The sequence below is a fragment of the Carcharhinus amblyrhynchos genome, chromosome 13 (assembly GCF_965287045.1).
Source record: "Carcharhinus amblyrhynchos chromosome 13, sCarAmb.v2.hapA, whole genome shotgun sequence".
Classification (NCBI taxonomy): domain Eukaryota; kingdom Metazoa; phylum Chordata; class Chondrichthyes; order Carcharhiniformes; family Carcharhinidae; genus Carcharhinus; species Carcharhinus amblyrhynchos.
In genome coordinates, this window is record NC_137336.1 from 57,452,694 (window position 1) to 57,465,425 (window position 12,732).

Here is a 12,732-nt window from a genome sequence, read left to right on the forward strand (position 1 = left end):
TAGCTACGAGGAGAGATTGGATAGGTTGGAGTTATTTTCCTTGGAACAAAGAAAGTTGAGGGATGACTTGACAGAGGTGTACAAATGATGAGGAGAAGAGATAGAATGAGCAGAATAAAAGTGTTTCTCTTGGCGGAGAATTCTAGACATAGATTCAAGATAAGTGGCAGAAGGTGTAGAGGGGACATGAGGAAGAAGTTTATGCAGAGAGTAGTGGGTATTGAAATTCACAGCCCATGATGGTGGTGGAGATGGAGACTTTTAAAAAAATACCTGGATCTGCATCTTAAATGCTGAACTTAAATGGTTAGGGAGCAGATCAGAAACCCCAGGGTATATTATGAAGTTAGCCATGGCCCCAGCTTTTCCTTTTGACTTAGGCATTAAGGTGAGCAGAAGGTGTTTTGCTCCAGGTATGGTTCAATTGACCTATGAGAAAGCTTTTATCAAAACAAACTTTATTTAAGAACACAAAATATAACCAAAAGGAATAGCATAACTTTTACCAATTGAAATACATAAACATGACAAAGTATAATTCTGAATAGCTATCAATCTCTAGTCTTCCAATATAGCGTATCCCCACAGATATAAATTCCTTCTTCAGAACCAATTAACACCAAAAGCAGATATGCTTACTTGGATGCTAGATTTCTAGCCTTTTAATACCTCTGGATAAAAATCCAGATAGACACCTGTCTTTTGACTCTCATAGTGCAGAGTCTCAGAGAAAGCTATATCCTCGAACAGCAGAACCTCAGAGAAATAAACATGGTCTCTGGCAGATCCCAGTCTCCAGACTTCAGAAAGAGATAGGTCTACCTTTCTCCTCAGTTTCTAAACAACAACTAAACTTGAGTTCTCGGTGTAAGCTTAGCTCCACCTAGTTGCATGATGTTACTGAAAATCAACCCCATCAAGTTCTACTCTGCAAAACCTCAAAGGAAACCACTAAAAACAGCAGAACAGCATTAGTTCAGATTAAAACAAACATTCTAGCAATTAGGAACAATTGTGCTGCTGCGGTAACAATGCAGGATGACAGTTATGGACCCAGTGGCACCAGTAAAACGGAAGGGACTACTAAAAACATCCTGCACAGAAACAAGACAATGCACTTCTTAAAGGCACAGTATCATCACAGTAAGCTATAGGGCTATGGGCTGTGTGTAGGAAGTTGGCATTGGAAAGGGCACCTAGGTGTCCTCAGGCTGGTGAGGACAAGGTGGGATTTATAACCCCCTTCTATGCTGTAACTTTTCTGTGGTTCCATGGTTCTGTATACCTTCTTGTACATAAAATGCACTACACCAAGAGTCTGACTGACAGTCTTTAATTGATTGCCCTGCATTATTCCTAGTACACCGAGGATTATTTAGCAAATGTTGTCCAATCGCAGAATCACATCTAGTATTGGGCACTGTGTATTGAGTTTTGCTGGCACAGGTTAGTTGGATATGGTTTGTACCTTGCCCATTGCAAACAGTGACTGGGACGTGCTGTTTGATACGTCGTTAAGACAAATGGCTTGCAGATTTAGCATCACACTGGCACTGAAATTAATATACCACATTATTCATTTGTATAATTGGCAGAATGTCTTGTTGGCTTAATGGCAACATCCGTTTATTGGATTGGAAGGTTCGGGAAAAGAAACCTAACTGAGAACATGAGCTGTAACTCAATTGTTGATTGGCAGTATTAATATTCATCAAATCTTTAAGTTCATCTCTTAAAGATAATGTATTGAATGTAAATCTGATTTTTTTTTATTTCAGAGGTTCTTGAACAGAGCAAACGAGAAAACCTGGTCAGTGTTACTTTCATCACAATTCTTTAAAATACAATGTTTCCTCGTGCCAGAACTGAGCATTGAATTCAATACAGAAAAGCACAGTTGTATTGAAATTAAAAAGACAGACTAGACACTTCTTGGACAGAATAGATGTTATGAACCTCCATTTAATTTTTGGGACACCAATAGGCAATTTGGAAGGGCCAATCTGTTTAACTTGCACATCTTTGGACTGTGGGCGGAAACTGGAGCACCTGGAGGAAACCCAAGCAGAGAACATGGAAATGGGGAGAATGTGCAAATGCTACACAGTCACCCAAACTTGGAATTGAATCTGGATTCAACCCCAGGGTCAAGATTGTGGAATTCCCAACCTAATAGTGCTGTCGGTGTGCCTGCATTACCCAAACTCCAGCAGGGTTCAATAAGGCGGCTCACCACCTATGTTACAGAAGCAATTAGAGATTTGGAAGTGCATTCTGGCCTTGCCATTGATACGACATCCCATGAATGAATTAAAATAAAGTTTTAAATTTCCTTGCTCTTCGATTTTCTCCTATCTTTTTCCCTCTGATGAAACACTTCACATTTTCTTGGTGCTTGGGAATTAAACAATGTATTTCGGAGCTAAACTAATCTTTATTACAGCTCTAATTTGATTCAAACTTTTGTTTTTAAGACTCAGAGAAAAATTCAATGCTTAATACATCTTGCCTCTCATTGTAATTTTATTTGCATTGTTTCCTCTAGAAAGAACCCCAAAGTAGGGTTGTGGTCCTCAGCAATCTGCCTTCATCTGGTTTTTCAGATTTTGATACTGTGAGACTTGGTTCTGCTTTTGGAAAGGTGCTCAAGTACCTAAAAGTGGGGGAAAAGGTAATGAAATGGTCTTTTTTTTAAAAACAATGTCAAAGAAAGAGTTATGTCTGTTGCGCAGCTTGACATATGTAACTGCCAGAACAGATCCTCCTGGATTTGAACTGATTGACATGCAGTTCCATCAAATGAAAAGTAATAATTTTCCCTACTTTGTTCAGTTTTTTTAGTTGCAACTGCCAAAGGATAGTAGTAGCAGGCGGTGAGGGATCATTCTTGTTGGTGTAACCAGTTAAAGTATTTTTTGAGGCAACGATGAAACATGGGTCAAATATAAATATGTTTTTTCCCATCAAGTTTTGTGAAAGAAAACAGATTGCAACCTTAGTTTTGTCACCTCTCCATTTGATGCTGCTTATAGCTCTTGTCAAAGGGTTCATCAACAACAAGGGCTTGCACTTACATTGCACCTTGTATATAGAAAGAAATTCCCAAGGCACTTCACAGAAGCATAATCAGACAAAAAAATGACAGCGAACCAAAGAGGGAGCTATAAAAAATTAAATATAGTTTGGGTAAAGAGTTGCATTTTAACTAGAGGTGGAGCAATTTAGCTTCAACTTTCCAGAGTTTAGGATGTAGGTGGCTAAAATCACAGCCATTAAAAATGGTGGGGTGAATGGCCATGCTACCTCTCAGCAACATCATCAACAAACACAAGGTTAGCTTCCAACATGCATGCCTTTGACTTATAAGGGCTCCTCAACTGTATGCCAAGTATCTAATTATTCATAATTAATATTTTCATTAGCGAATAAACCTTTTTTTATTCCCCACAATATGTTTGTGCCAACATAGTACATGCAACCATGGATTCTGCTTGACCCATGAGCATACATCCATTCAGTCATCAAAATATATTTTCCACTGAAAGAAGATTAAGATTGTGTCTCTATCTCTCACTCATACCACTGAATTTCTCAACTTCTGTTATTTCTAGAATTCATTTCTTAAATGCTGGTTTCACAGGCCTCTCCCCTAGCATCCTTCACATATTTCTAAGCATTGTGACTAAGTCACTTTTGACAAGAGTCCCAAAAACCCTATCACTACATTCCATCCCTGTTCCCGCTATGTTGATGTTACAATTTGATAGTTTCAGTGCAGATTTGGTATTGTGCTGAATGTTCTTGAAGTATGTGCCTCCAATCTTCAGCTCACCAGTTCTGCATTACTTCTTCACTGTTCACACTGCTGCACATCTGTCACTATCTTCAGCTTGGAACTATCTCCTAAAGCTACTTTGTATTGATCCCTCTCTCCAGTCAAAAATCTGCTAAAAATAACATTTCCACGGTAGAGTAATGAAAATAGCATTTCATGGTGCTTATCCCAGTTTAACATCTGTACCTTCAGCTTGTCATGCTTCTCTGTTACTGCATAGAGTTTCTTTTGAGGGCTGTTTCTTAAATGCGTGTTGCTGTGGTAGAGGGGACAAAACCAAAATGCACAGTTCCTTTAAGAAATTATGTTCCTTTTGTGACAGTTCCTTCCACTATTTTACTTAAGATATTCTCATTTTATTCCAGTTGTTCAGTGCAGAACTACTGATCACATACATCAGGATTCACCGTTTACTACTTCTTACCTTTCTGAACTTCACTTTATAAAATAAACTATTCTGCAACAAACCTTGAGAGCTTTATCCATTTTATTAGTGTATTGGTGAATTTTCACTTTTGTGTAGTTATCTTGTGGCTCAAGGGCCAAGTACCATTTATGGATGAGCTTTCTGCTCCAAGACCTTTGCCATAGTTACTTTTAGTTGACAGAGATGTGTAACAGTAGTTTTCTTGCTCGCTCTTTCAAGACAAGTATGCAGCTGCTACTTGTGTGCCCCAATACATTTTAAGTTACTGGCATGGGAAATTAAACCTTGTTTCCCTACTCATGGAGCCTAGTAACATTTTCACTTCAACTTTTTTGAACAAATGGTCAAATTCATGGGGGCATTAGCTTGAGCTTTAGATGTCCCTGAGAATATCTCAGACCTAGTTCATATAAAGTTTGAAGATCATGCAACAATGTGCTGGTGTCCTATCACAACAAATTATATTGAGGGAAATAGTGTTATTTTGGTTCACTGTGTCTACATTAGAGGTTATTTAATTCATTACAATACCTGACCATGGATTATTTATCCCTGCTGTCTAATTCCCAGTAAGAAGTCTCATAACACCTGAACATTCACCTGACGAAGGGGCAAACCTTGAAAGCTTGTGAGTTTACTATCAAATAAATTGGCTGGACTTTAACCTGGTGTTGTGAGACTTCTTACTGTGTTTACCCCAGTCCAACGCCGGCATCTCTACATCATGTCTAATTGCCCCAGCAGACCACTGTTGACAATGCATTTCAGTATTTGAACTTCAATCTAAAAAAATCCAAACATCCTCATATGTCTTTCTTGTTAGACATTGGGGTAATAGAAACCATGTGAAAAATTATTTCCTTTATTTTCAGTAAATCTTTCCTTAGTTCAGAGAATAAATATATTATTCATTAACCTTTGACACATTTGTAAACCCTAAAGTTGGATATGACATCTCATAAGGTTGTCCACTGCTAGGACCAAGGTCTATGAAAGAGCAGGCCAGAATCTTTATTGCTGCCACTTGTGTGAAGTCACAGAATCAGACTGGTCCCTTTGTGTGAGGCACATGTTGCTTATAAGTCTGAAGAGCAGCAAGATTTATGATGGTGTTTAATTTGTTTGATTACTATAAATGTAAATAAATATTAGTTTCTCAGAAGATTACTGCGAATATAGCATGCATTAGAATGTTTCAATTAAACATGTTTGCTTGTAGTATTCATGTTTATAACGTGAAAATGTCTATACCTTTGTTTCTTGCATGAATTAATAACTTAAGATGTTTAATTTAAAAAGTAACTCAGATAAACTTATTGCATTTAGTAGTGTAAGAAACATAAAAACAATTATATTTTTCATACTTCCCAGTAATTGTGATTAATTTTTAGGCAGTGGTAAGTAAAAGCAGGTGGGATGGGAGTCTGTTGCCTTGCCTAGTGGTCCTCAGACTAAAAAAGTTTGCAATCCACTGCCTTATAATGCTGAAAGTTAGAAATTCCATTATGGAATAACTCTTAGCCATCAAAAACCCAGTTTTTGGATTAAGCTTCAATTGGAATAAACTATACATCACATAGAGCAGTCAGCAGTTCCCAATAGATGCTGGTCCTGTTGAGAGAGAAAAAGCAGGTGAAGGACTCCTGTTCTGTGAAAGCAAGTTTTCTTAGTGAGAAGAGCAGTCTCTCCCCTTAAAATAAAGAGGATTGCTGCAAGTACTGCGATGAACAGTTTGTATTTAACTGCATCTTCAATAATTAGCAAACTATAATTCCAAGCACATCCCAAGTTGTGTAACAAATTTAATAGATGTGTACATCGGCCAATTCTTAAGTACATGGATCAAAGAATTAAATAAAGCAGTTATTTTTTGAATCCAGTAAGATAGAAATGAATGATCGTGGCTCAGTAAAAACGTTAGTCTCTGAATCTGAAGGTTAAACATTTGAGCCCCACTTCAATGAATGAAGCTAAGAGCTCTAAGTACTTCATTAATATTCAGCAGAATGCTCATGCTGTAGGAGTGCAATGGTGAACTTTCATCACATCAACTGAGTAGGGAATTGTAAATTGGCTCACACCCCATTTTCAGGATGGAAAGTATCTAGAATATGACCTGTTGGATGTAAGCAGAAAAAATGGGTTGACTCACAGAGTCAGAGAGGTTTACAGCATGGAAACAGGACCTTCAGCCTTTTTAAACCCATAAGCTAGTCCCAATTGCCTGTATTTGGCCCATATCTTTCTATAACCATCTTACTCATGTAACTGTCCAATAAAAGACAAAATTGTACCCGCCTGTACTACTACCTCTGGCAGCGTGTTCCAGGCACTCACTACCCTCTCTATGAAAAAATTGCTCCTCTGGACCCTTTTGTATCTCTCTCCTCTCACCTTAAACTTACGCTGTCTAGTTTTAGATTCCCCTACCTTTGGGAAAAGAAATTGACTATCTAGCTGATTTATGCCCCTCATTATTTTATAGACCTCTATAAGATCACCCTCAGCCTCCTACAGTCCAGAGAAAAAAGTCCCAGTCTATCCAATCTCACCTGAAACTCAAACCATCAAGACCTGGTAGCATCCTAGTAAATCTGTTCTGCACTCTTTCTAGTTTAATAATATCCTTTCTATAATAGGGTGACCAGAACTGTATACAGTATTCCATGTGAGGCCTTACCAATGTCTTGTGCAACTTCAACAAGACGTCCCAACTCCTGTATTCAATGTTCTGCCCAATGAAACCAAGCATGCTGAATGCTTTCTTCACCACTCTGTCCACCTGTGACTTCATTTTCAAGGAGCTATGAACATGTGCCCTTAGATCTCTTTGTTCTGTAACTCTCCCCAACATCCTATCATTAATTGAGTAAGTCCTGCCCTGGTCCAGTCTACCAAAATGCATCACCTCGCATTTATCTAAATTAAACTCCATCTGCCATTTGTCATCCCACTGGCCCAATTGATCAGGATCCCGTTGCAATCCGAGACAACCTTCTTCACTGTCCACTATGCCACCAATCTTGGTTTCATCTGCAAACTTACTAACCATGCTTCCTATATTCTCATCCAATCATTAATATAAATGACAAATAACAGTGGACCCAACACCAATCCCTGGGGCACACTACTGGCCACAAGTCTCCAGTTTGAAAAACTACCCTCTACAACCACCCTCTGTCTTCTGTCATCAAGCCAATTTTGTATCCATTTAGCTACCTCACTCTGGATCCGTGAGATTTAACCTTATGCAAAAACCTGCCATGCGGAAACTAAACTCATATACCACAAGGCATGGAAGAGAAAGAAAGTAGTAGTAAATCTTAAGTTAAACTAATTACAGTGGTATCTTGCTGAATAGATATTGATAATTTGATGATGTATGTGAGGGTATTGAAGAGTCTTAAGTAGCTAGGCTGCTATGATTGCTCTGGGTAAATGGATAATTTTTAGATGCAGTGAGCTGGTGATAAAACTTTTTAATGTTTTTGCTTTACAATTAATTGGTAAATACTTGTGGTACTTCTCTGAAGTGTTTAATGATTATGTTCATATTGTAATGAATAGGCTTTCCTGAAAATGGATTCCATGATAGCAACCAATAACATAATTGAACATTTCAAGAGAAAACCTTTGTTTTATGGTAGAATACTGACTGTAAATCTATCCTCTGCTCAAATACAGCCATTGCTAAAGGTAAGTGACATATTTGTGCCTATTTTTCTGAATATTTGCATGTTGTATTTTCATTTTTTGTGTGAAACTAAATGATAGAAAATACTGCTCAAACAATTTTTTACAATTATTTATTTTGCACAAAATTATTTTTGTTTACTTAACTATAGCATTCTATTAATTCAGTTGATGTTAACTTAACAATTGAACTTTTTTTAGCCTGAATGTCTACATATTAGCACCAGAATTAAACATTGTGTTTACATGTGTTATGATTCTTGGCCAGGCCCAAGTTAGTGGAGGATATTCCAGTTTGGAACCAATAAAGTTTTGTTCAAAGTACACAGCTCAAGTTTCAAGAGGCTTATTAAGTAAATAAAGCCATAAGATTCCGCAGCTTTGGTACAAAAATAACTTTATAAGTTCAGAAAGATAAACCAATTTATAGTATTTGGCTTACATTGTTAATGTACAGAGTAAGTATGAGGTACGTATGAAGTAAGAGGCAAACTGTAGTTGGGCACACCACACTACAGAAAAAAAAGGCACACGCGACCAAACCCGATTCCATGGATTTCTCAACAACTCATCCAGACATTTATCATATTGTGAGCCAACCAATCTCACTGAAATGTTGTCTTTCTCATGAACACTTCCAATCTCCACTTTTGACGATCTCTCCAAAAGTTGCTCCTACTTGGATGGCTTCATCAGCAACTCTCCTGGCAGGGTTTCAATCTTGCCTTCCGAAATTCGTCCCCCCTGGATTTCTGAGCACACTCAAGAGTCCTCTTACAAGTACAATTTCACATCTTCGGCTGTGTCAAACAGAACACCACTGTTGTAAAGGAGTATCTTTGCCCCAGCGGCCAGCAGCACAGATTCACCAACTTCAGCTGTTTTCTCAAACCTTCAATGTTTCTCTCGTGCCCGCTTCCCTTATTTCTGTTCTTAATTTGAGTGTAATTCTTTGTTTCTTCATTTTATCTTAACGGGACCTATTTCTTTCATCCCTGACCAGAGACTTCATTTGAAGATCTCACCGCTTCCCTAGTTTGGGACCACTCCATGACCCCCTTCCCTTGTTTAGGACCTCTCCCTGTCCCACATCTTTGTCCCTGTCCTGAAACACCTACTCAACAATGGCTATCCGCAGAAGATCACCTGATCTGGGTTTTGCACTGTTCTTTTTTCTGCCTTCTGCACAGGATTGTCATCAGCCTGAAGGATATGATAAGGTACTGCACATATAGGTCCCCTACAAACAGAAATGGTGAAATGTATTATAGGGAACAAAGAAATGGTTGAGCAACTGAATGCATACTTTGGTTCTGTTTTCACAAAAGAGGACGCAAATCAGGTATCAGAAATGTTGTTGAATGCAAGATTTAATGAGAAGGAAGAACTGAGGGAAATCAATATTAGTAGAAAAATGGTGCTGGGAAAATTGATGGGATTAAAGGCGGATAAATCCTCAGGGCCTAATAATCTACATCCCAGAGTACTTAAACAAGTTTAAAGTTTATTTATTAGTGTCACAAGTAGGCTTACATTAACACTGCAATGAAGTTAATGTGAAAATCCCCTAATCGTCACACTCCGGTGCCTGTTTGGCCGCACTGAGGGAGAATTTAGCATCGCCAATGCACCTAATCAGCACAACTTTCAGACTGTGGGAGGAAACTGGAACACCCAGAGGAAACCCACTCAGACACGGGGAGAGAGTACGGACTCCACGCAGATAGTACCCAAGCCAGGAATCGAACCCAGGCATCTGGCACTGTGAGGCAGCAGGGCTAACCATTGTGCCACCTTGCTACCGTGTGCAGAGAAACTCATTTTGAGAAAAATTTCCTCAAGTTCTATTGACCAAATTCATTCATCAGGATGATCTGGACAGGTTGGGTGAGTGGGCAAATCAATGGCAGATGCAGTATAATTTGGATAAATGTGAGGTTATTCATTTTGGAAGCATAAACAAGAAGGCAGATTACTACCTGAATGGCTGCAATTTGGGAGAGGGGAGCATGTGGCAGGGCCTGGGTCTCCTTGTGCATCAGTCGCTGAAGGTAAGCATGCAGGTGCAGCAGGCGATAAAGAAAGCAAATGGTATGTTGGTCTTCATTGCGAGAGGTTTGAGTACAGGAGCAGGGATTTGTTGTTGCAATTATACAGGGCCTTGGTAAGGCCACACCGAGAATATTGTGTGCAGTTTTGGTCTCCTTTTCAGAGGAAGGGTGTTCTTGCTCGTGAGGGAGTGCAGTATATGTTTACCAGACTGATTCCAGGGATGGTGGGAATGCTGTATGAGAAGAAATTGACTAGGTTGGTATTATTTTCACTGGAGTTCAAATGAATGAGGGGGAATCTCATAGAGACTTATAAAATTCTAACAGGACTAGACAGGGTGGATACAGGAAGGATGTTTCCGATGATGGGTGTGTCCAGAACCAAGGGTCACAGCCTGAGGATTTGGGTTAGACCATTTAGGACGGAGATAAGGAAACATTTCTTCACCCAAAGAGTGGTGAGCCTTGGAATTCATTACCAGAGGAAATAGTTGATGCCAAAACATTGCATGCAATCAAGAGGTGGCTAGCTATAGCACTTGGAGCAAATGGGATCAAAGGTTATGGCGAGAAAACAGAGTTAGGGTATTGAGTTGGGCGATCGGCCATGATCGTGATGAATGATGGAGCAACCTCGAAAGGCTGCCTCATCCTGCTACTACCTTCTGTGTTTTGATATGTGTCCAGTTCTTGGCTGGTGCTTGCACAAAAAGTCTGAGGATGGCTGGTGATCAGTGTTCTGGACTTCTGAACTCAGCATAGGTTTTGCCACATGATAAAATTATATCTTTATGAAACTACATTTATTTCTTCAGAAGAAATTGTAATTCAGAAACTAATGTCCACATTTATATTGAAAATTACTTATGTAAACTTGTCACACTGTAATTAATGGAAGGATCTAATTATAGATTGACAGTTTCAATTATAAATTTGGACATGGAATTTATAATGAAAAAGTTGACCGATGCATGGAGGTGCAAAACATGTAGATGTGCTTACCGACCTGAAATATATAACACATTTGTCTATTTTGTTTGAATTTGATCTGCAAAATATGTTAAATTCCATTTTTATTAAATATGTTCTGGGATTATAATCAAATTTAATCAATGTAAATTAACAGCTCTTGACATTTTCCCTACTTAGCACAAATTCCAACTCAACACGATCAAGACATAAAAAAAATCTGCTCATAATATATAAAAAGATTGCTTATGCACGTGTTTGTCAATGACTTTGTGTCATCTTTGTATGCAACTTTTTGAACCAAAATGGCAGAATTTCGTATTTGTGAAACAGCAAGAAATCAGAACAGATAAAGAATGTACAAATAAACAATTGTAAGCAGGTGTGAAAATCTATAATTACAGAGCAATTTTTCATAATAAAAGTGACTCAGTCAAATTACTTGTGTTATTAAACTTTTGTTTCCATTTTGAAAGATTTGTCAGGATCTTGCTGACTTTTGCTTTTAGATTTTATTTATAGGGATGTCAGAGGATATGTTGTCCCTTAAAGAAATGAGTTATGGAGACAGGGTAAAATCTATAATAGCTGAGGATAAACCATCTCCCCTCTCTGCCTGGAGATCTGTATCGAAAAAGGGCTGGATTTTTTTGTATAAAGCATCAATACAAAACTTGAAGTGCTCAACATTTTTTGACACAAATTTTCAGTAGATGTCAAAAATGTGTCAATGTTTTCATGGGTTTCCCATAAGTAAACATGTAAGCCATTATCCTGGTGAATTTAGGAACATAACACAGAACAAACCCACTTGAAAATGACTCAAACTAAATAGTTTATTTCCCTCCATGGTGACTTGTCATTCAAGGGAAAGTTTTGAAATTGTTTGCTTCAAAATCTAAATATTGCAAATTCTGCATACCTTGTTTGTGTTCGATGTTATCTAAATCTTTAAATGATGCAATAAAATTAAAGAGACAATCTGTGAAATCAAGGAAGGCACTTTGCCCTGCCTATTCTTTCCAGCCTACTGTGTACCACATCAATTACCTTGAACTTTCTCTAATTTTTTTTGCTTGTTTGATTAATTTATCCAGAAACCATCCGCAAAGATTGAAGAAATGTTGAAGAAAGTAAATCAGGCAGATATCTGGTAAATGCAATTTTTGTGTGCTTAACCAGATTTGCAGACCAGCATGGCACATTTTAAAGATAATGTATATTTTAGTGATCTCTTAGCCTTGTAATTATATCTGTTAGAGGTAAAGTTTGATGGATATTGGGTGAACATAATAAATATAAATTAGAGATTTTGTTTTTAGTAGTGGCATGCCATGTTGTGTATTCTGTAGTTCCTTTCCCTGCCCAGTTGAACACAAATTGCAAGTAATTTGGTCCTAGCCTTTAGCCTTTCACCCTCTTTTATATCTTTGTGTAAATGCCAGAGTGATAACACTCTGTAATTCCCTTGATTGTGGAGAAGTGCTGCTGCTGGGCAGCTCACAATGTTAGCATAGGGTGGCATGATTGTTAGCACTACTGCCTCACAGCACCAGGGACGTGAGTCAAATTCCAGCCTTGGGTGACTGTGTGGAGTTTACACATTCTGCCTGTTACTGCTTGGGTTCCCTTTGGGTTCTCTGGTTTCCTCCCATACTCCAGAAATGTACAGATTAGATGGATTTACCATGCTAAAATTGCCCCTTAGAGTCCCCAGGTGTGTAGATGGATGAGCCATGTTAAATGTGAGGTCACAG

The 12,732-nt window shown here is 38.3% G+C and overlaps 1 protein-coding gene across 2 annotated transcripts in view; it reads left to right on the forward strand.

The window, feature by feature from the left end:
- The window catches only part of LOC145351933 (uncharacterized), a 54,773-nt gene that overhangs the window by 19,596 nt on the left and 22,445 nt on the right, over positions 1-12,732 (forward strand). For both annotated transcript variants that reach the window (XM_080201728.1, XM_080201727.1), the window contains exons 6-9: positions 1,779-1,810; positions 2,546-2,671; positions 7,830-7,958; positions 12,073-12,128. In XM_080201728.1, coding sequence (XP_080057854.1) covers positions 1,779-1,810; positions 2,546-2,671; positions 7,830-7,958; positions 12,073-12,128 — 343 coding nt within the window. The remainder of the gene's footprint in view (positions 1-1,778; positions 1,811-2,545; positions 2,672-7,829; positions 7,959-12,072; positions 12,129-12,732) is intronic.